The sequence below is a fragment of the Gekko japonicus genome, unplaced genomic scaffold (genome assembly GCF_001447785.1).
Source record: "Gekko japonicus isolate JY-2015 unplaced genomic scaffold, Gekko_japonicus_V1.1 scaffold144, whole genome shotgun sequence".
In the NCBI taxonomy this organism is placed as follows: domain Eukaryota; kingdom Metazoa; phylum Chordata; class Lepidosauria; order Squamata; family Gekkonidae; genus Gekko; species Gekko japonicus.
Genome location: NW_015162478.1, coordinates 1,504,115 through 1,528,725, shown reverse-complemented (window position 1 = coordinate 1,528,725; position 24,611 = coordinate 1,504,115). Strand labels below are relative to the sequence as shown.

At 44.5% G+C, this 24,611-nt stretch overlaps 1 protein-coding gene across 1 annotated transcript in view; it reads left to right on the top strand.

Moving 5' to 3' along the window:
- CDYL2 (chromodomain protein, Y-like 2) overlaps window positions 1-24,611 on the top strand; it is a 70,409-nt gene that overhangs the window by 44,581 nt on the left and 1,217 nt on the right. Inside the window, exons 4-6 of the mRNA XM_015405804.1 lie at window positions 9,366-9,538; window positions 15,080-15,290; window positions 18,216-18,359. Of these exons, the coding sequence (XP_015261290.1) occupies window positions 9,366-9,538; window positions 15,080-15,290; window positions 18,216-18,359 (528 nt within the window). The remainder of the gene's footprint in view (window positions 1-9,365; window positions 9,539-15,079; window positions 15,291-18,215; window positions 18,360-24,611) is intronic.

Sequence of the window (24,611 nt, the reverse complement as noted above, 5' to 3'; positions counted from 1 at the left end):
CACTATAACCTAAGACTTTTTCCATGCAGGCATTCATCTGTGTAGAAAATGAACATTTGCAGGGGGAAAGAATCAGAGTTATACCTGCTAACTCCATCCCCACCCCCAGTTTCTATGATTCAAGGGCCCCATATGCACGCATCTTAGACATGTACGTCTAATGCATGCACAATCCATGCCTCCATTTAGCCAGGGTGCACAAATGGGAACCTGTGTGCATTTGGGCATATACGTCTAGGAACTGTGCAAATGGAGCCCTTGAGGGCATGGAAATTGGAGGAAGTGCCATTGGCTGATTCTGCATTGGTTTTTCCCTCCATTGCTTTACAAAACCCACATTCGAACAGAAATTCCTGTCTGCGTTGCATACTGCTTTCACTTTCTTTGTTTATAAATATTATAAATGTATTTGTTTTGGAAAGTTATGGTATATACACTGAAAGATTTATATCAACTGTTTGAAGTTTGTCTTGTTCTAAGTTTGTTGTAAATTTGAAATAAAAATAACGTTATAAAAAAATCCATTCAAATACCTCGGGGCAACGCCATACTGATTGCAAAGTCACCCCTGAATGGCCATCAGTCTATGCAGAAGGTACCATAAAATCTGATCATCAAAAAAAGCAAAAGCGGCATGCAGTGTGGAGGCTACCATAAGAGAAGAAGAAGAGATTGTATTTATACTCCGCCCTTCACTACCCAAAGGTGTCTCAGAGCGGCTTACAAACTCCTTTCCCTTCCCCTCCCCGCAACAGACACCCTGTGAGGTAGGTGGGGCTGAGAGAGCTCTTGACAGAAACTGCTCTTTTTCAAGAATAGCTCTTATCAGAACTACGGCTTGCCCAAGGTCATCCAGCCAGGTGCAAGTGGAGGATGATCAAAGGAAGTGAAAGCAGCATCCAGTGCAGAGGGGAATTTCTGTTCCAACCTGGGTTTCGTAAAACAATGGAGGGAAAAGCCAATGCAGAATCAGCTAAAATGTGGAGCGGATGCAAGATGCAGAACCACCCATTGACTTAACTACAATAGGATCTCTTGATACTTTGCGGACTCGTTTGCAGGACTGCTTATTGATAAAAAGAGCATCCCAGGAAGGGTCAGTCTCTGAAACCTCCTTGAATCTTTCCTGCACCTCCTCAGCAGCTGAACAACAGTGCCATGTCCTCTGGGCTTTGTTTTCTCCAGGCAGTGGCTCATGCCACTTTATCCTCAATTAATTAAAGCTGCCTCCGAACCTGGTGATTGCATTACCGTTCCCTGCATGTATCAAAAGAGCAGAGCCAGCATTTGCCTGCCAGAAGGCACACACTTCAGCAGCACTGTGCTAACAGAAGGAATCTTTTTTGGAGGCTTTGTGAATTCAGGAATTGAAGGGAAGCAGCATGAAATGTTCGGGGCACAGTTTAGGAGGGTGACCTGATAATTAAGGGGCTCCGCTTTTATTTCTTCAGAGATCTTCTCTTTGCAACGTTTATTGTATTTTTAAAAAATCATAAGCCAGTCTACCTAATAAATAAGAACAAGAAAGAGTCTTATTAAGTCTGGTAGTCTGTAAGGTCCCAGAAGACTTATTTTCCATTGGTGCTGCAAGAGACTAACATGACATCCCACAGTTGACATTTGCAGCCCTGCCAAATACTTCCAGCCAGCTCAACCATATCAATCAAGGCCAGGGGTCATTTCCTGCAGGAGCGCACAGTATCGGAGCGCCAGCAGTAAAGAGCCCAGGGGGTGGGCACATGCAACAACCCCCACCCCCTGCTCCCAGCAGCCCTCAGTCAGAGCAAGAAGCAGCCAGGTAAGTTGCAGAGCCCCCCCCGTCCCCCGGTCCAAAACAGTCCAGTGGCACCTTTAAGACCAAGTTTTATTCAGGTACAAGCTCTCCCTCCTCTGCAAGGACAGATCTGCACGTTCCTCCCCCCCCCCCCAATAGCTAGCTAGCAATCCAAAACAGTCCAGTGGAGCCTGAGCAGTGGGTGTTGCCTTCTGACACACTTCCGGTGATGTCAGGGGGTGTGACATATGCAAATAAGTTATGCTAATGAGTTATGCTAATGAGCTCCTGCACCTCTTTTTCTATGAAATGACCCCTGATCAAGGCAAAATTCAGGCAATTAAAACAGCAGTTGAGAGACAAAAGAAGACTCTGGCATCAAACAAAACCAACAAAGCTGTAGTGCAAATGAAAAACACAAGGGGTGCTTCTTTCAACAGTAGCAATGGGCAAAAGTACTGGGGAGGGGCAGATGTTACCTCTGTGTCCTGTTGACCATTCCTCAGCATCTTGTTGTCATATCTGCTCTGAGGAAATCATGGAGTTGGATCTGAGCTCAAGGGAGCGCTGCTTGATTGCTGCCTCCCTTTCCTCTGACAGACTCAGCATTGGGTAGCTGGATGGATTCTTCACACCGTGGTCCATTTTTCTTTGTTTTGTGGATTGCTGGAAGCAGCAGGGAGAAGGTTCTGAAGCTGGATCTGGGAGCAATCTTCTTCATTCCCTAACTCTCCAGCACAGAAAGTCTACTGAAGCAAAACCTGGGTGCACATGCACTAGTGCATATGTGCACGTTGTTCATATGACTGATTTTGGCTAGCAGCTAGGACATTTTGATGGTGCATTGTATTGTATAATGAATTATAGGAACTGCCAAATGCATCTTTTGTACAGTTTTTGGACTTTACTGGGTCGTATTCTGTTTGGAAAGATGAAAGACATACAACAAACAACAGGCATCTTCCATTTTGATTGGAAGGTTCTCCCGTGTGGTGAATTGTAATGGAGACCACACAGAAGTAGAACTTGGCAGAATTGCTTCCAAAACAGGGAGGGTCACTGACTCACTGGTAAAAGTCCTCTTTTGCATGTAGAAGATCCCAAGTTCAGTTGTGAGCACTTACTCAGATTCTTAAAGCATCTCTGAAAGCAGGTGTTAGGAAAGACCTTGCTTCTGCTCGTGATCCTCAAAAACTACTGCCGATCAGATTAGACAATGCAGTGCTAGATAGTCCAATAAGTCTGTTTTGGTATAATGTATCTTCATATGTTCAAACCAGGCAAAGGTGACCATACTTTGAAGACAAAGAAGAAAAAAGGGGAAAAAACTGAACCTAAACCTAGAATTCAGAACCTAAAAAGGTTAGTCAACAGTAGAAGAGGGCCAACTCTAAAACTCTAATTATAAAACATACAAAAATATATATGTATTTATTCACCGTAAATTAAAATAACAAACAAGGGCCCATTCAAACCTCATATACAAATACAAAAACATAAACATACAAGGGCTAATAAGATAGACCTAACGCGTTTCGGCCTTTACAGGCCTTCCTCAGAGGTCTAATACAGACAGAACATATTGTCTGTTTTCCGGCTGTGCCACGGGCGTGTTTCTTGAGAGCTCCCAGGAACGCCCGGCTTGTGCGCGCTCTCTCGGATCCCCCCGAAGTTCGGAGGGCTCCGCTTGGATCTCCTGTAGGGAGTCCGAGGTAGGAGGCTTGTCCGGCTCCCCCATTTCCCTGGCAAGGACGGGGGGTCTGCCCCGAAGCAGGAGCGCCACGGAGAGCGGGAACATGGCCGACATGTTTTCCCGTTTAGCAGCTGCCACCCGTGCTTTTAGCTTTCTCTCTTTGTTTTCTGTAAGTTTTTTCGTTTTTTCTACTCGCCCACACATCACCTCTCAACAAATTGACTGAATTGAAAGAAAATATCCCCCTTCGACGGTCCCCCCCTCCTCATATCGGGATTAAAAAAACGGCTGAGAACTTTTGAAAGGAGACGGGGGAAACAAGATTGGGAAAAGGTATGGGGAAAAAATAGCTCATCTGGTCAGAATATTAAAGGCTTTTTTCTAAGGATTACAAAAAATATCGGAAGGCTTAGGGACATATATTGGTTTACCTTTAAGAGTGAGAAGAGCAAGCAGAGCTAATTTCTGGAGGAAATGGCGCTGGCCGCGGCCTGTAACCAGATACGGGACGCAATACTGGTGGAACTCAGATCAGATAGCTTCCAAAAGCTATTGAAAAAAGAACTAGAGAAGTCACTTGCGCTGGTCTGGGATAAGGCTTTGGAGAACTCACAATCCATACATACAGAGGGAAATTACATCACGGAACAAATAAAAGAGACACAAGGACACATTGAACTGCAGGAAGTTGAGCAGGAAGAAGATGTACATGCTCCCCAACATTTATTTACACAACGGGAGTCAGAGCTGCAAGATTGGGACTTACTGACCTCGGCTCTGGAAGATGAGAAAATCTTGGAAACAAGAAGTGGGGGGGAAAGGTTGCCAAACCTTCCCCGGAGGAAAACGAAGAAGGTTAAAAGGAAGAAAGAACCGATGAAACGATTAAAGGAAGCAAAAGACTTTGACAATAAACATTTGACTTTGGACGTAATGCGACAGAAGAAAGACAGTTGGGGAGTCAATTTAAAGGAGTACAAAGATCAAAGACACCTGAGAGAAAAAAAGGAAAATCAGAATAAAAAAGAAATAGCATATATGGTGACTGTAAATGAGATATATAGGTTGATGTTAAGCAGATGATAAAATTAGGTGACTTAATGAGATAGGAAAAGAAGTAAGATGTTCTGAAATAGAAATACTAGTTGACCTGAGTCCAAGTCAAGGTTAAATGAAATCTAGGACGGAAAGAAAATCTGGATTGTGGGCTTAAAAAGTAAATAGTAAGATATAGTAATAATAGCATATTTTATTAATTTCATTAACTTCCTTATATGGATGCTTGAGCTTTTGGTTGTCTGAGGGATAAAGACATGAGTTATATTTTTAAAAAAGGGGGAGATTTTGTGAGGTTTGTGATCTGTAGATAGGACAGTTGGTTCTTGAAATAAATTATCTTAGCTTGAATCTTATGGGTTTTCTGATTTTGAGAAGCAAGGTCTCATAGTAAAAAATAATAGGAGGAGATGGCTTTATATGAAGGTTTAAATAACAACACTAATTGTGTTCTTGAGTTTTTGAGTGCGATTTAAAAATAGTGCGAGCTAGCCACTTATAATTTGGGCCCCGGATGCCTTGTTTAACTTTTATAAATTAAGAGGCAATGAGATAGATATTGTTTATATTACTGGAAGAGGCCAGATTACATTTATTGTTGGTACTAGTGGATGATGTCAGATACATTTACTATATTAAGTGTTTGTATTAAATCCACAACTAAATTAATTTTTGATTGGAAGGTGGAAAAGATCAAGTAAGTTAGTTGGAATTAATAGTTGAATAGTTGGAATGCAGAAATAATCAACCAGAAATGAAGATTTTTGCGGTTTGGAGTAAAATTGTTACAGTTATGTTATTGGGGATGTTGGGGGAGGGTTTTATGTATGATATGTGTTTGGGTTTGTCTTTGTCTTTAGTTTTGTTTTATATATGTCAAAAAATGCAATAAAAATTATTATTTTAAAAAAAAAAGACAGAACATATTGTCTGATATGCAAAAATACATACAATCCTACATATACAAACTATGGAATAAAGACCAGAAACCAATTGTTCCAAAGTTTAACCACTGGGCAAGGAAAAGAAATACAAAAATACAAATGAAGCCTCCAGTGTAATCACATGTCCAGTGGTACTTCTCTCTGGTCAACTGTATATTCTTCTGAGATTGTACAGCCAAATGTTCCCAATCAAATGTTCCTTTTGAATGGGCCCTTGTTTGTTATTTTAATTTATGGTGAATAAATACATATATATTTTTGTATGTTTTATAATTAGAGTTTTAGAGTTGGCCCTTTTCTACTCTTGACTAACCTTTTTAGGTTCTGGACCATACTTTGAAACCAGTAAGTGAAAAATGGATGGTCCCCCCAAAAGTGAATTGTCCAAGCTAGCCCAATCTCACCAGGGCTGTGGTCACGCACACTAAATAATCCACTTTCAATGTACTTTCCAGCTGGATTTTACTGTGTGAACTGGCAAGATCCAGTTGGGGAGTACACTGAAAGTAGATTGAAAGTGGATTATTTAGCGTGAGTGACCTCAGCCCAGATCTCAGAACCTAAGCAGGGTCTGCCCTGGTTGGTACTTGAGGGGGAGGCCACCGAGGAAGTCCAGGGTTCTGCGCAGAGGCAGGCAATGGCAACCTCCCCCTGTTCGACTCTTGCCTTGGAAATCCTACAGGGTGACCATGAGTTGGCTGCATCTTGACAGCACAAAAACAGCGGCAATGAAATCCTTACCAATAATTTAATAGAGCTGCTTACATGCCTAAATGCACACATCTGCTACAACCTAGTAAATAAATCAAGCTCCAAAAAGTTCAGAACTACTATCTCCTCTCGTGAGCAGAAACTTGATTCAGAGAAAGGTTAGTATTGGGATGAGAGGGCTATTATTTTTATAATACCAGTAAGGGTAAGGCCTTTTAAAATATTTTACGAGTGTTTTATGAATAATTTCAAAGTTGTCGTAAATCAAGATGTAAATTATTCCATCTTCCTAGTAGCTTTTATTGCTCCCTTCTTTCTAGAATTTAAAGTGTCACCAACCACCCAGCTATACATAATAAATAAATGTGCTCTGTGTCTGGTGCGCAGGAAGCAGTGAATTCCCAGCGCCCTTTGATTTTAGATCACACTAAATGAAAGAGCAAAGAAGCTTCTTCCTTACCAGGGATTTATTGATTTCATTGACACCAGGCAGCTGTTAATCTGTTAAACCCGTTCTTTCAGAGTGTTGCCGATTTGTAAGGCTTCACGCATGAAAGGATCACACCTCTTTGCTAAATACACATACTCAGGGTAGAAGCAGGGAATCATTTTGAAATGAGTTGAAAGTGGTATGTTAAAAGCCATGCACCTTCATCTATGGCCGAATTTCTTTTGCTGCGACTGGTCAACAGGTTTGAGAGGGTTTTGAAATCCCGCAGAAACCTGCAAAACCTGTTGGTCTGTTGGTGAAAGTGGTCTAGTATTCCTTTGTGAGCCCCAAGAGAGTTGAGTTGTTGTGCTAATCATTCCACTGCTTTGTTTTTTCAAGTTTAGACATGCTTTGAAAGGAAAAAGAAAGGCTGCGTTCACACAGTGTGGGATATTGTGCTCTTGTTGCATTAGAGCATTCGCTTCTGCAATTGTCTCATCACACAGTGAATGAGTAGCCTCAGCTGTAGGGCAATATTTGGATCCACCCAAAGGCAGAACAAAATGTAAGTGAAAAACTTAGAGAGAAGAGAGCACTCAGCTGCTGAAAGAAACATAATTCCCTCACTGTTAATCACTACCTAGAAAAAGGGGGTTCCAGCAGGGACGGGAGCTGTAACTCGAGGCTTAACCACATGGTCTGCTTTTCCCCAGTACTTCCCCAGGATAAGTCAACCAGTGCTGTCTGGGAGTTCCATACTTCCCAAACACACACAGGCCTGATTCAGATTAGGACCGTGGGGGGAAGGGGTTTAACCCTCAGCAGCACACTCGCCTTGTGCAATTTTTTCTGACGTAGAATGCCTGAGGAGCCACTAGTTGCCCCGCTGGGGGAACAACATGTACCAGTGGCCATTTTAAAGTGTGAACCGCCTTATTGTTTTAACTTCTGACTGGAAGGCGGTCTAAAAATTTAATAAGTCAGTGAAAGACAAATGCACGCAATAAAAAAAATTAAAAGCGCACTCAAAATGGCCTTATAACGAATCTGGCCATTGGTATATCAAAGTCAGTATTGTCTGCTCAGACTGGCAGTGGTTCTCCAGGGTCTCAGCTGGAGGTCTTTCACATCACCTCCTGCCTGGTCCCTTTAACTGGAGTTGCCAGGGATTGAACCTGGGACCTTCTGCAATCACAAGCAGAGGATTTTCCAGCCGTTCTCCAAGTCCTTTCTCGGAGCTTTGCATCAAAGTTAGGTAATGGACCTGTACAGGCTGAAGACAGCCAGGGTGCACCGCAAGCAGTGGTGTGTGCTTGTACCAGCCACAAAGAGAAAGGCACCCCCACGCCCTGCTTCTCATTTTATCAACACCACTGAAAACTGTCATTTCGGGGGGGATCACAGGGGATTGCAGTTCTCCCAGTTGAGGTACGGGGGCGGGGCACATGACGAAGCCCCGCCCCTGCTTCCGGCCGCCCCGCTTCCAGCCCTCATTCATCCAGGAGGAGGCAGGAGAAGAGGGAGGGTAAGTTGCTTCCTCCTCGCCTCTCCCCACCCCTGCCTGCCTGGGGCCAGGGAGGGCCTTTGCAGGGCTTCCTCGCACTCCCGCCAGCCTTGCAGGTCCACCGCCGGGCCCCTGATGTCAGGGGGTGTGGCATATGCTAATGAGTTATGCTAATGAGTTCCCCTAGCTCTTTTTCTATGAAATGACCCCTGGTATCATTAAGAACTCAGAGGCATCCCATAACTGCCGAACATAATCAACCAGCAAAGACCCTTCAAAAAATGGTTAATATTTTAAGTTCACTGACATTTAGCTTCAATATCTCTAAAAGCCCCTCTTTTTTTAGGCTGTGGTGAGACAGGAATTTACATGATGGTGGAAAGTGCTGTCAAATCACAGCCGTCCTTTGGTGACCCCATAGGATTTTCAAGGCAAGAGAGGAATAGAAGTGGTTTGCCAATGCCTGCCCTTGAGTAGCAACCCTGGACTTCCCTTGGTGATCTCCCACCCAAGTACTAACCGTGGCCAACCCTGCTTGGCTTCCAAGATCTGAAGAGATTAGGCTAGCCTGGGCCATTAGGGAATTTACATACATTTACCTAAATAGATTTTACACTTGATTACTTAATCTATATGGGTCAGTTAAAAGACAGGAGATGAATCAGTTCAAATGCCTCTAACTGGTTAATAGCCCTTGTGGCACAGGTATAACACTGGCCTACCTTATGGGATTGGTATAAGGATTTCAGCCAATGTTGCTACGTTTGAAGCTTTTAGGAGAAGTGTTGTTTTCAAAAACTTGCCCAGTAATGCTCTTCCTGTGCCCACACAGCCCCACAAAGCCATCAAGTGGCCACCAAACACAAGCCGTGGGGGGGGGGAACCTAATAACCATTTTTGAAGGTAAAGGAGGTAACTACTTCTACGGTACCTGCAAGAAGCCTCACCAGGCCAGGCTCCGCCCACTTACCTTAATTTGCCTGTTTCTATGGCAACTGCTGTTGCCTTTGAAATTGGGAAACATCCCATTAAATAAGACATATGTTTGAAATAAATAAAATGGAGGTTTGAGGAAGTTTTTTAAAGGACACGGAGATCCTGAGTTGTTCAGCACATGTGTGAAAATTGTATGGGTCGAATCGACATAAGACAAGAAGCAGGCGCCTTCTGTTTGGCAAGGTTTGGGGGCCGTGATCTCGCTCGGTGACACAGGTCAGGCAAAGCCCCGTTCAACTTTTCTTTGTTCTCCACAGATCATGAAGGAAGTTCGGCGAGCACTGTGCAACGCATCAGCGGATGACAGCAAACTCCTGCTCCTCAGCGCAGTGGGAAGCGTCTTCTGCAGCGGCCTGGATTACTCCTATTTAATTGGCAGATTATCAAGTGACAGAAGGAAGGAAAGCACCAGGATTGCAGAAGCAATAAGGTGACTTTGGTGTGCCGGAGTCACTTGATTACAAAATGCAAAGTGTTTTTTTGGTATATCTATATAAATATATCGATGTAGATATATTGATATATATCAGTCTTCCTTTGTTACAACTGTAGATCAGCCAAGACTGACACACACAAAGGCTGTGGTCAGACATACTAAATAATCCACTTTCAATTCACTTTCCAACTGGATTTTGCCAGTTCACACAGAAAGTGGATTATTTAGTGTGTGTGACTGCAGCCAAAAAGTCATCAGCATATCTACATACACTAAAATTTCAGAGCCATATAATAGACAGATTTCAATAGTGCAGACATAATAAAGAGACTTAACCAGCTGCTTCCCTGTTGAGCATACTGAGGCGCAAAATTTGACCACCTTAAAGGTGGTTTTGTTACAACTATCTGAGAGGAGAAGGAAATATAAAATTCATCAGGTCTGCCTGGAAAATGTGATTGGAGATATGTAGAGACCACTTGTCCGTGTACAAAGGACAATACTCTAACACATGGTCAACTGTTTCAATCACATCCAGTTGGCAAGGGCAAACACGTTGAGAGTAAGGGATACATGTATATCTCCCTTCCAAAAGAGCTGATGGTAATGCATTAAAGTGGGCCAAGGCAATATATGTGCATGTTCTTGGAGGATAGGATTGGGTCCAACAAAAAAAAGAGGGAACACTTATGTGGATTTAGGTGCCACCAACTATAACAGTGCTTACCGATAAAAGAAAGATGAAGCTGGAGGAAACGCACTAATTCTCATGTGCACGTGGATCTCTGGACCAGAGGCCCCATGTGCAAAACTTCCTTTAAATTCCAATCTAAATTAAGAAGGAGAATTCTAGCTCTTACAAGCTGGGTCCATTAGGGCCCAGCACTGAAACAAGAAAAATGTAGCATTTCTCCATTTTCACCACTCTCTCCAGCCAAAGGAGAATTACCGCCCAATCCTTACTAATATATTTTCTGGACACTGTTATTAGCATCTTCTTGGAATACATGGAAATGCAGCAAAAATGTGGCAAGTTGGTCCTTCACTTTCTAGGAGAACATAGCTTCTCATGGGGTGCAATCCTGGACTTTAGTGTCATGATGTTTGCCAGTGTATTTCCTGGTGCCCACTTCCTTTCCCCCCAAAAGAAAGAGCCGGTACTGGCTTTCCTCTGTTTTACTGGAGCAGGACATGCTTCAGAAGAGGCCAGGAGGCATCACCTTTGTGGCTGCAAGGAGTACCCATTTGGAAACAACTTGGCCTAGGACTTTCCAACATTTCCTGATTGGCTCCAGCCCCTATAAAAGGCCACCCATGGCAGCCATTTTGTGGAGGAGCCTGGTACCTGCTTTCAAAATTCCAGGAGGGCCCACAGGTTCAACAAAGTTGGGGACTCCTCACCTAGAAGAACCATTTCTTGGGGCTGATCTATACATTACATGGCAGAAGGGCCTGGTTTGCTGTTCAGAAGGTCACACCTGCGAGACACGGCCAAATCCTGGCTCTCCTGGTCACAACTGTTTGCAGATGTGGATCTGCCTCATTCACCATGTATAACTATGTGATTTAAAACATCTTTGGTAAACATTTGAGAAATATCTCTGTACAAATAACATATGCATATCAGGGCTCTTTTTGTAGAAAAAGCCCAGCAGGAACACATTAGCATAATAGGCCACACCCAACAGCAGAAACTCATTAGCATATTAGGCCACAGCCCTGACAGCACAGCTCATTAGCATATTAGGCCACACACCCATGTGACCAGAAGTGTGGTAATCCAGCCACGCCCACCTTTTGCTTCTTATTCTGTTGACCTTGTTTGTGGTCAAAACCCAGGGCTTTTTTGTAGCAGGAACTCCTTTGCATGTTAGGCCACATACCCCTAATGTAGCCAATTCTAATGCATTTCTGCTGTTGGGTGTGGTCTATTATGCTAATGAGTTCCTGCTGGGCGTGGCCAACTTGGGAGCCAGCCGGAACTCTGTTCCTGTGCGTTCCTGCCCAAAAATAGCCCTGCATATGCCGGAAATGTGTTTGGAAAGGTGAACCTATGCTTGTACACATGCTGGAGCACATGCAAGTAGGTTGGGAGGGGTGGATGCACACTGTCCTGTACCGAACAACAGCATGTATACAGAGCTATTGTGAAATATGAAGAGACCCATGCAGTCCATTAATGCCCCATCTATAGACTCCCTTTCCAGGGCTGGTGCCAGACTTTACAACTTGGATCTCCCAGGATCATGTGTTCACTGGAGTTGGGGAGGGGCGACATCTCTCAGCACCAGTTGCTTAACTGAAAAGAACAGAGCATTTAGGCATAAACACTTCATATGTATCTATGAAAAGTCGGAGCTGACTTTCCTTTCTCCCTCTCTTCCTTGGATACCAGATATTCCTTTCAGGACTTCAGCATATTCATAAATTCCAGTACTTACAATGAACCTTAGCATGGTGCCATTCTTTTTTTTCAAAAGCAGGATATGACTATATTTCAGAGCCTTATTAAAGAGGAGTTTGGATATTTTGTCTTAAAGTTAAATTGCTTAATTTATATGTAAATGTACTCACAGGGCTGAAAATGTAGCCTTGCTCTAATAGAAATCCACACAGAATTAAGTTCTGTCACCAGAGGCCCCACGATCCTGTTTTAAGCTTGATTCCCTCCCCCCCCAAAAAAACCAGTGGAAATTGATGTGCAGTTGTGTTTCAGGGTTACGGTATTATTACCAGGGGGAAGTATTCTCTTACGGACAGGGCTATTTTTGAAAAAGAGGTGCAGGAGCTCTCAAGAGGGAAATGTTCAATCTGTACGCTGAAGACTCATGAACTTTTAAACGTTTTTAAAATAATTTTCTTGAAGAGGTTCTGGAGCTCTGTTCCGGCGCATTCCCCCAGGAAAAAAGCCCTGCTTATGGATATGGAGTCCTAAGCCCTCTTACTGTGAACAGCACTATTAGAAAACCGGGCAATCTAAGAGGTTTTCTCACATCCCATATTTCACGGAATTGAGCCTGGGAGCTAAGGGATGGGGCAAGGAACTGTAATCCAGTAGGGAAGAGTGGCTAGGGTGTGGAACTGTGGTGGGTTGGAATAGCAAGTGACGCTAACAGCAAAAAAACAGAGAGACAGAATCCCCAAGCCTATTCACTGACAAGAAAATAAGAAGGGTCCTGCTGGATTAGACCAATGGCCCTTCTAAGACAGCATCCTGTCTCACACAGCGGCCAACCAGTTACTATTGAGGGCCAACAACAGGGCAGAGGAACATTGCCTCCTGGCACTGGGATTCAAAGGTTTATTTACAGTGAATGTGGAGGTTCCCCTTAGTCACCATGGCTAGTAGTCATTGTCCTCCACGAATCTGTCTAATCCCCTTTTAAAGCTGCCTATGTTTGCAGGCATCACAACATCAATGCACTATCCCACCCACTCCTTCAACATAGGGCTGTCAAGTGGGGGCGGGAGGCAGGGATACCCCTGCTTTGGAGGCCCGATTTCCGCCGCGGCGGAATCGGGCCCTGGGGAGAACTCCGCCCATGTCGCTCATGTTGGGGGCGTGGCCCAGATCGTCGGGGGGAAACCATATGGTTTTCCCCCCAACGATCTGGGCCACGCCCCCAACGTGAGCGACGTAGCACGTCCCTTCCTGTGACGTGCTGCCGGCGCGCATGCACACGCACGCGTCCTGCGAGAGCTCCCGAAGCCCGGCAAGGCTCCCCCGCTACAAAGGGTGAGTACACTTGGCAACCCTACTTCAACAGCCCCACAAAATGTGGGTGGAGTGCTGAGCCTAATCCTGCAGCAGATCCAGAGATCTACACATAAAAGATGCCTGCTCCCGTTGGTTTTGTTCATCTACTTGGGAAAAAAAATTATCCTGCCCCTCCGCAAAAAAAAGTTCTTGGGATGTCTTCTCTTCTGTTGCTCTGATATTTTAGTCCTTCTCCCAGAGGAGGAGACTAAAGTCCTGAAACTTTATGTCATTCTGAGGGTGAGCTTTGGAAGAACAGTGCTGTGTGTTTTCTTGATGCAAATTCATGGAGGGTCACCAGGGGTCGTTTCGTAGAAAAAGAGCTAGGGGAACTCATTAGCATAACTCATTAGCATATGCCACACCCCCTGACATCAGGGGCCCGGCGGTGGACCTGCAAGGCCGGCAGGAGTGCGAGGAAGCCCCGCCAAGGCCCTCCCTGGCTCCAGGCAGGCAGGGGTGGGGAGAGGCGGGGAGGAAGCAACTTACCCTCCCTCTTCTCCTGCCTCCTCCTGGCTGAATGAGGGCCGGAAGCGGAGCGGCTGGAAGCAGGGGGCGGGGCTTCGTCATGTGCCCCCCCCGCACCTCACCCGGGAGAACTGTGTTCCTCCACGATCCCCCCCGAAATGACCTCTGAGGGTCACTCATTAGTTAATAGCTGATCATGGCAGCCAAAGAGGGATGAGAGAAGACATCAGCCATTCTAGCTTGTAACCTGGTCACAGTTTATTAAATTGGAATGTGGATTGGATAAAACTGCTGACTCCAGGTTGGGACGTTGATTTAATTTAATTTGATTTATTAAATGTCTACCCCACCCTTCCAAGCAAGGCTGGCTCAGGGCGGCTTACAAAACAACATAACATTTACAAATACATGAAACGTAAGTTAGACAACAATAGTTAAAACATTTAAACAATCCTAAAAGCAATTAGTCCTAAAAACATAATACAGTGCTAATATTGCGGTTGTTCTCTCTTCTCGCAATCGGCTTCTTGATCTCCTTAGACCATCTCAGGCGGTTAGCTCAGGCTGTCTTCAGGGTCCTGGAGATTTGGGGGTAGAGCCCTGGGAGGGTGGGGTTTGGGGAGGGGCCTCAGCGGAACATAACGCCTTACAGTCCACCCTCCAAAGCAGCCATTGTCTCCAGGGGAATTGATCTCTGTTATCTGGAGAACAGCTGTAATTGGAGGAGCTCTCCAGGCCCCACCTGAAGACTGGCAGCCCTAAATATGGATAACAGACTGATGGCATGGAAATTACAATACAGAGCTTGCTTAACACTGAATAAAAGACAGAGCAAAGTATAACTCTCAGATCTGGGTAGAGCAACGTGATCGGGTAGCAAGGGATGGAATGACAATTCACAATTGGAAACATCTGGAAGAAGCTTAATCCCTTTGGAAGAGATCCCATCAATGGCTATTAGCCAGGATAACTGAATGGAACCTCCATGTTCAGAGAGAGTAATCTTCTGAATACCAGTGCTGGGGGACAGCAGCAGCTGCAGGGGGCCTGATCCTGCATGACTCCTCTTACGTTCTTCAGTCAGATCACTGGTCTTTACAACTCAATATTGTCTGATTTGACAGAGTGCCAAACTAGACAGACTTTTGGTCTGATCCAGCAAGACAGTCCTTACGCTCTACATCTGAAATCAGATGACAGTTCCCGGAGGTCCAGGAAAATTTAAAATGCTGTCTTTGTTTTCCAGTAGAAGGGGGTGGGATTTTAGAACACTATTGATAACCATCTTCCTCTTTTATCCTCTGTTCTAGGGATTTTGTCAAAGCTTTTATTCAGTTTAAGAAGCCGATTGTAGTTGCGATCAACGGCCCCGCTCTCGGCTTGGGGGCTTCGATATTACCGCTGTGCGATATTGTCTGGGCAAGTGAAAAGGCCTGGTTCCAGACACCATACGCAACAATTCGGCTCACTCCAGCTGGCTGTTCATCTTACACGTTTCCACAGATCCTCGGTGTAGCTCTGGTAAGGATGCTTCCTGTACAGTTTTTTTTTGTGTTCTGACCCAATGCAACAACACAAGAACAGCCAGAACTGGTTGTCTGGAGATGCACATTCCAGTTTGTGTCACATTGCAAATGCACAGGTGCGTCTTCATCCATGCCCTGCCATGCAGCTGCCCCTGATATCTCCCATCCTGATGTGCCTATGTGCATCTTCAGGGGACTCTGCTCTCATTTCCCCTTCTTCCTGAAGTCAGCAGGGTCATCACAAGGAATAGGACAAGATCTTTTCCATAGTGGTGCTACCCTCTCTAGGGAGATCCATTTGTCTTATTCAGTTTGCCCCAGTTTGAGAAGAGAGATTAAGAATTTTACCGCTGGCTATTTTAAGACACGCACTACATGAATTTTCATTCTCAGTACTGCCTGTTACATTTAGAGCTATGTTATGGTGGCTTTACAATAGTTTCAGTGTTGAACTTTATTCTAGATGGTAATGTTTAATAGGTGGGACTTTTGCGGGTGAGAAATACCTTGAGGGTCCCATCAGGACTGTATAACACAATATAAATTTAAGAACTAACCTATGTCTAGTCCCAGCTTTAGGTTCCTGATGGACATCTGAGCTTTATTCTGAGTCAGGTCAACATTGGATGATAGGATGCAAATGTTGTCCGCTTTGGCAGCAGTTCTCCCAATGTCCTGTCTCTAGACTGGAAATGCAAGCCATTTAACCTGGAAACTTATATATGCAAAACAATTTTGCACCCACAATTTTTTGGCCCAGTCCACCTGTTCCAACATCAGTGCACTCAAGAGCTTTCCTTTCCTTTTATACCTTTAGAAGCTCATTGATTCACAGATCTTGAGCAGCAGAAGATACTTGCTTCTTATTTTTTTGATGCAAGGGCTAAAAGGACTGAGACAAATTTTGCAGTTGCTAGAGTATATTTAGGATCCTTATCACTGAGCAAAAGAGCCAGGGTTTCCAGAGTGTAAAGGGATGGTTGGTTGATTAAAGGCTTAATATAATGATCCCTTATATTCTCAAAGAACCTGTATTCAAGCAAGGCATGGAAGGATGTATCTATCCTATTAAGGCCACAAGGGCAGGTTGTCAGAATAGGGCCTGTTTAAAAATAAAAACCATGGTAGGAATAATATTCAACCTTACAAACAAAAAAGCTCTACCATAACATGAGATGGTAAAATACTCCAGGGGGGGGGGTAAAGTTCTTGGGAAAGAAATACCAAAAGATAGGGGTGAGCAAACTCTGTGAACCTTCAGGATCAGATACTATAATCAATTTCTAGTACAGAGAAAATGCTTTGGATGTGCCCATAAATCGACATTCCAACTATCATCAGTTTCTCATCCAGGGCTTTCATCCAAGTAGATTTGTGGCTAACAAACCATCTTCAGCACATAGCTGTTTTAATCTCAGTTTAAAGGCATAAAGCCATGCTCTGGCTTCCAAGGATATCTGTCCCAATTCTGCCCGCAATACAACTTTTGACACACAGCAGGGAATTTCCAACCCCAAATGTTGTAGTTAGTGATATCTTGCACAAGACCACCACAGCCACCACCCTGGACCACTACAAATTTAAACCTGGATGCATCTGAGAACCAACCTTTTAAACTTTGCTATGGATTTTGCTCCTGTGATGGCCAGGTGGTATCTCATCTCCTCACCCTCCCTGTCATACCTTCCAGTAGCAGTGACCAAGCTGATTTTAGTTATGGTGTGGGTTGCAAGTGTGCTGGACTATGTCCTGCTATTACAGAGGAAGGCCAGGGATGCAGAATAGGAATCTGAGGTAATTTCCACTCTTCTCCTTCCTCCAGAATGATTCACGCCAACACAGTAGTTTCAAAACACAGTAGTTTCAAAACAAAAAGAATAAGTTTATTGTCTCTTCCTGAGAAGGGCTCATACTTAGTGGTTGAGAAGCAGGTAACAAGTTTTGGGTTATTTACACTCAAGGGATAGCAGAACTCTGCTTTCAAACAATTACTATTTCAGACAACGACAGCTTTACTGAACTGACAGGGTGAAGCCTTACTAATTAATCTGCTGGCAGTTTTACCCTGTTCCTTTACTGCTTCCCCAAGCCCTCTCTGAGGCAATGACAGACTTTCCTTCCACCTAACTCTTCCTGTCCCCCGCCACCGCCAAGGTTCCACAACCTCTCATTGGCTGCTGAGTATCTGCCTACACCCTTTGTAGGCAGGGATTTGCTGTGATGCCCGGAGTGCAGAACTAGGGGCAGTTCATCACAGCTCCCCTCTCCAACATCTCATGAACTGAACCCAAAACATTGCTGTTGTCTGAGCTGATGCTTCCACGGGTTCTCAGACTGTCTGGTATCTATGCACATCTGAGCCACACCAACAAGGGCCAGAAGAAAAGGGCTCCATCTCATTTCCCTCCACAACAGAACTTTTACACAGGGTGATCCCAGCTGATGTTGGAGTCACAACAACAACAGCAACAATAACACAAACCTTTATTGGCATAACAGCAGCAGCCTCGGTTCAGGGACACAGGAAAGGAAAAGAAAAACCAAACAGTTAATTAACTACTCATTCTGACAGAAAAGACTTCTCGTATATGCACAGTAAAGGAAGTTTGCCACCGCTTCGATGAAATCAACCCTATTTGAGGCTAGAAGGTTCATAATCTTGCTTTCCTCAGATTTGCCCTCCAGGGATCGCAGTATAGGATCAAGGTGAATCCTGGTAAAATCTACAAGACAGAAGTACATGGTCCGTTCCTTCAATCTCCTGTAGCCCACATGGACATAGCCTATCCAAGAAAGGTGTTTTGTTTTTTAATCCTGTTGGAGTCACAAGCCCATGCACTTTCTTCCAAGCTGCCCTGCCCACTTAAGTAGCCTGTCCTTCTGCCCAGTATCTTCATAGAGGGTGTTTTGGTCTTTGCAGGCAAATGAAATGCTGTTTTGTGGGAGGAAGCTAACAGCACAAGAAGCCTGCAGCCGAGGACTTGTCTCCCAAGTCTTTTGGCCCACGACATTCAGCCAAGAAGTGATGCTGAGGGTGAAAGAAATGGCGTCCTGCAGTGCAGTGGTAAGAAAAATATGGGTGCCCAAATCAAGAAGTCCCAGGCTTGAAGCTTACTTGGTGGCCTTCAGTCAACTCCTCTTTCCGCCTTAGTGTCTTATCTTCAAACGACTGATAATACCAATCTCTCTTATGGGGTAGTTATACTGATTGCAGTAAAATGATGTGTGAGAGATACTGTGGATGCTGTAAAAGAGCACGTGTGGTGTAGTGGTTGGACTGGGGCTGACAGTACCTAGGTTCATATCCCTGTTTGCCATGAGGGCTGGCGTGGCGTAGTGGTTAGAGTGTCAGACTAGGGCCTGGGACTGCTGGGTTCGAATCCTTTGCTGAACCATGGAAGCCCACCAGGTGACCTTGGGCCCATCACAATCTCTCAGCCTAACCTACTTTCACGACGTTGTTGTGAGAATTAAGAGGAGGGAGGGAACAATGTGGAAACTTGCTTTGAATTTTCTGTTAGGGAGAAAAGAGGGATATCAATGTTTAAAAAGTTAACACAGTAAATAAACTGGGTAACTTTGGGCCAATCCCACTCTGTCTCAGGCTACCATTGCTCACAGGGTAGCTGTGAGGATAAAATGCAGGAGCGGGGGACGCCGTGTACAGTGTCCTGATCTCCTTAGAGAGAGGGCGGGATAAAAATGCTGTAACAAAGTATTTATGTATTAAACTATTTGAGTCTGCTTCTCCATCAGTAAGGATCCTCCAAGCGGAAAAAGGCTGTATAAGCATATTTGAAATAGACATCAAATCATAAAATAGACCTATCTAAAACCATCCCACAAGAGGAAGATAACATTTGGAGACAGAAAATATATCAAAATAAAACTGACACGGGAAGACCTGTTGCCAAGGTCCAACTGCCCTAGTGGCGTCTCCCTTCCCAGAACGGTCTTCCATAGTAGTCATTTATTTATTTATTTATTTATTTATTTATTTATTATTTACATTTATATCCCGCCCTCCCCGAAGGCTCAGGGCGGCTAATAGCATGTAGCTAATTACCTTTGGTCATTACAGAAGTGTTTGATACATTTCCTCAGAGTCAATACTTGCTTTCCTCTTCTTTTCCTCTCCCCTTTCTTTGGTGTTGTGTATACTCTGAGCAGTTGTTTGAAATTGTAAAGCTTTGTACCACACAAATAAATACTACCACACAAATAAATAGTCTACATTAGCCGGCCATGGGATAACAGACAAGCAAAAACCAGTGACAAAACTCATTTAAAAGTCTTTACTGGCTTCTGAAAGATACCACAACATGAGCCTTGTAGAGAAGGGGTTTCCCGAAGAAGGGGCAACCACCAAGAAAGCCCTGCTTTGTATGGTCTTATGTCTAGCCAAACTGGCATTGCAGATGAAAGACATTGTGGCTAGGGTAGCCAACTTCCTGCTGGTAGCAAGAGGCCTCTCACCTTCTGCTCTTGTTGCCCACCGCCACTCAGCTGGGCAGCAGAAGGAAATTCCCAGACAAAATGGGGGGTGATCCGTGTCCCTGGCATGGTGACATCACAACACCAAAGTTCCAGCACAACTCAGAAAACATGTAATCTAAACCATAGAGTTTTAGATGAATGCCAGAATCACGCCGACACGCCAGCAGGATTATGTCAATTCCAGGTCACACTGAAAGTGACATCATTGGCGCTGGGAATGCTAATTGCCCACCCAACGGTAAGTCCCTGCCTCCCACCTCCCCCACCTATTGTCAGGCCATCTCTGCCAACCCTTGTTGCAACACATGAAATACCTACTCCTCTGGGGTCAACTAAACTACAGTAACTAAATATATGGCAGATTTCTGCCACTTAAATCTAAAAAGTTAAATCCTCTTTTTACAACCAGCTCTAAAAGCTTCCGGGGGGGGGGGGGGTTTGAGGGGAGTTTTGAAAGGTTCACTTTTAAACTACCTGGGGGGGGCTTAATGTTCCCATTGCTTGCATGGCTTCCACCCCTGGGACTAGTAGCACCATCACATCTGAACAATGAAAACATGTGAGCCAGTGCAGAGTAGTAATCGGAGTGTTGAACTAGAATCTGAAAGACCAGGTTCAAATTCCCACTCTGTAGGATTGCCAGGTTTTACCTTGGCTGGAGTGGGGGACTTTGGGGGGGGTGTTCCGGGGGTGAGCGGGGACATTGTGCGGGGGATGCTCTGGCATTTGGACAAACTCTGTGGCTCAAAACCATAGAGTTTGACCAAATACCAGAGCGTCCCCAGCATGATGACATCACTTCCGGGTGACATCATTGTATCAGGAATGTCACACAGCAACGTCCCGTTTGGGGGTGGGGCTTCCCCGGCTGGCCAGCGGGAGGCTGAAGTCCCAAAAATCAGGGGTTTCCCCGGCACCACCGGGGGAATGGGAACCCAACCACTCTGCCATAGAAGCTTTCTGGTTGACCTTGGGCCAGTCATTCTTTCTCAGCATAATCTTCCTCACAGCATTGTTGTCAAGATAAAACAGAGGAAAGGAGAACAATGTAAGCTACTTCAGACCAGGCAGGCTGTAGAGATTAAAAGTCATTCCTCTGGATTAAAAAAAACCTCCCTACAATCATCAGTCATCAGCTCAGGACTTTGAACAAGCTCTATCAATGCTAAGTATGAGCAGTTGTTGCTTCCCGTGATTTATGGCAAGCAGAAGAACATTGAAGCTACGTTATGCTGAGTTAGGCTATTGGCCCTTCTCACCCCAGACTGTCTACTCCAATTGGCAGTAGATCTACAAGATCTCAGGTAGGGATCCTTTTCAGACATGCTGCCTGAGATCAGAGGAACTAAACCTGGAACTCCAAGCATGCAAAGTATGTCCTCTTCCACTGAATGAAATTGGCAAAACCCGGTTCGCAGTGTATTAAACTGCAGAACAACACTCAGCGTGATGAGTAAAACCTTAGTGTATTCTGCAAAAAAGAATAAACAATTCTACTTTTCAGGTTTTTACAATATATTTGAGGATCTTGCAACTATATAACTTATTTTCTAACCGAAATTTCCAACAGTAATAAATTGAACACCGTATACATGGGGTGTCTTCACAATCTAGTATTCTAATACACTGTGGTTACTCTCTATTAAATTGTCCACAATCTTCTTGAGAATGAATTCTCACTAACAATACATTTTGAGAAGTAATTCTTCAACGTGCCTCAGCTGTATAATGATCAAAATCCATTCATAAAGAATCCAGCAACCCTAGCTGTGGATGTCCTTCTGTTTCAGTTTCCTCTTTTCCAAGAATCACTGTGATTTTACAACCAATTTAAAAAAAAAAAATCACAGGCAAAATTATTAGAGAGCTTCCTTCTGAATGGAACATACCCTTCTCCTGCTGTAGATTCTTATGTGGGGTTTAGTGGTCAAAATGATATTTTTAAAAAATCTGCATAACCATCTCTCCAGTGGCTAGTCAGAGGCTTTGTTGAGCAAATGCCCAACCTATTCCTGCCCACTTTCTAAAAACATCTGGCAGGCACCAAGAAAGGTGTCAGTGGATGTCTTGGGTGCCACATTGCGGACCCCTGCCCTACATGTTTCAGGCAGGCTGCCAGCCTTTTCCCCCTTCTTAAGTTACATGTTCATTCATTGTTGACGTTCTGTTTGGTTCTTAACATTCCCCCTCCCCGTTTTTTAAGTTGTAAACCTGCTAGAGGAATGAGCAATGGGTGTGTGCAATACACGGGCAGAAGCCAGTCAGTGGCTGTGGTCACACGTACCAGATAATGTGGGGGGGAGGCAAGGCTATTCGCGCTGTCGCAATTTGACCCACCACTACAGCGATCAGACGCGATGGCGGTGAACCCGGGTTTTTTTCTGTTGGCACGTGTTTTGGCGCGCTTCAACGAGGAAGCAGGAAGGCAGTAGGAGCGCGCTGGAGTGATCACACGGAGACAGTCCGTTTGCGGCCCGTTGCAAACAATTTGCGAGTGGACTTTCCAAGGTACTGTTTTACTCTGCAGCTTTGGCCGGGCAGTACGGGTTGGGGGCGGGGGCACAACGCTTGCCAGATGTGTCCATATAATCACACCCTTAAAATGCCCGGCATTCGTAGGTATTGCGCAGGAAATGCTGCGTGTGATCAGGGGCAGTCCTGTGCGAATTCAGAAAACCAGCTTTCCCCTGAGCTCAGCCCGTGTCAAAAACGCAGCTTGGATCTAACACAGCTGACAGCCATCTTCCCACAATTCTCTCCTTGCTGGAGACACCTTTGGCCACAGCCAGGTCTTAAAATACCTGCAACAGGAGAGACACAAAAGCTTAGTGTAGATCTTGCACAACTGACAGTCATCGTCCCACAATTCCCCTCCTCTGCTGAACACATTTGCAAAAATTGCTTCATGAGTAACTCTATGCCTCAAATACCCTTTTGTTTCCCAGAAGCCCCCCCCCTCCAAAAAAGCTGAAGTTTTGTTTTTACCTTCTGTATTAAAGATGGTAGCTTGTGCACAGAAGTAGCGGCTCCCAATTCCATTTAAAAACTCTGCAGAGACTGTGAGGCACACAGAAATTTTAATTAAGTGAATTGTAGATTACATCTCTTTGGAGACACTTGGAACGAGGCACACAAAAGAAACACATTGTGTAACCTTCTAGGATTGTGCAACTATTCACTGCATTGATCTGACAACACTCCAGGTCTGATCCTGTACTCTTCTTTTCCTTTCATTATCTCCCAAAGCCTTGTTTTATCTTCTCCTTTTGTAAGATACTGTCATGTGCCTGTGGATCAGAAAACCTATAAAACTTGCAGCTTAGGAGGCATTGAGAAGCGATACTAAGAATTTTTATTATTTTTTTGTCTCTAAACCCTTTTGAAAAATAGATAAAATAGATGTGTGCATACAGTTAACACAGCATATAACGTACACCAAGGCTCTTTATTATTATTTGAAAAATAGACCCTAGAAATGAGGCTATTCGAGTCGAGGGCCTGCAAGGAATTGCAGGTGGGGGATACATTATTAAGAAGCACCCCCAACCCCTCAATAATGAAATAACATGCCACTACTAATCTCCAGGGCTAGCTGAGTAGCTTCAAAAGTCTACTGCTGTAATGCAACTGTCCGGACTGCTGAGGTTCAATTATAAGTCTGTTGCTACAAGGCTTGTGAATTTTCCCCACATTCCCGTCTCTCCAGTAGCCACTTCTGACTCCATGAAAGTTGATTCCTGGGGTCGCTGGACCCACATGGACCACATGGGTCAGGGGGCCTGCAGTGAAAGGTGGGAAGGGAAGGGCTTTTTCTTTCTTTTTTTAAAAGGAGATGCTGAAACTCTTAAGAGGGAAATGAAATTTTCAATCTGTATACTGAAAACTCATGAACTTTTAAACATTTTTAAAAGAGTTTTGTCAAAGAGGTTCTGGAACTCTGTTCCAGGACATTCCCCCAGGAAAAAAAAAACCCTGGGAAGGGGTAAAATGTGCCCTTTGTTCGTCTTCTGCAAGGACCAGCTCTGCTCATGCAAGCCCAACTAACCTGCAAGACAGACCCCAACTTTCCGAGGGTTGGAAGGGGCTATTGGGGAGAGGCGAGGGAGGGAAAGATCCCCAACTGCTCATGCCTTCCCTTGATGGATTGTTGGACCCAGCTCTAAGTGAGCGGAATGAATGAAGTGTTCACCCGGCCCTAAATCTGAGTGGTGCCACACAGGAGGAAGGATATTTTGAGAGGTTTATTTTATTTTGGTTTGTGTTTTTTTATTTATATCCCACTTTTCTCCCTGATTGGGACCCAAAGTGGCTTTTTGCATTGTTTTTGCCTCCTCCACCGTAACCCCACCACAACCTTGTGAGGTAGGTTAGGCTGAGATTGTGACGGGCCCATGGTCACCCAGTAAGCTTCCCTGACAAAGCAGGAATTCGGACCTGGGTCTCCCAAATCCTAGTTCATCCCTCTAAACACTACACCAGACAGGCTCACACATTTTCATTGTTCAGATGTGACGGTGTGGGGGCTTTAAAGCATGGGAGGAAAGAGCAAAACATCTCCTGAGAGAGATTTATGAAATTATACATGGGGTACAGAAAGTGGATCGAGCGAACATTTTCTCCCATAATACTAGAACTCAAGGGCACCCAATGAAATTGATGGGTAGTAGATTCAGGGCGGGGAAAACTAGAGTCCCAGTGGAAAATGTGGACTATCTATGTATGAATGAATGAATGAATGAATGAATGAATGAATGAAAATACTTCTTTACTCAATGGGTAATTAAATTGTAGGTTTCACTACAAGCGGATATAGTGACGG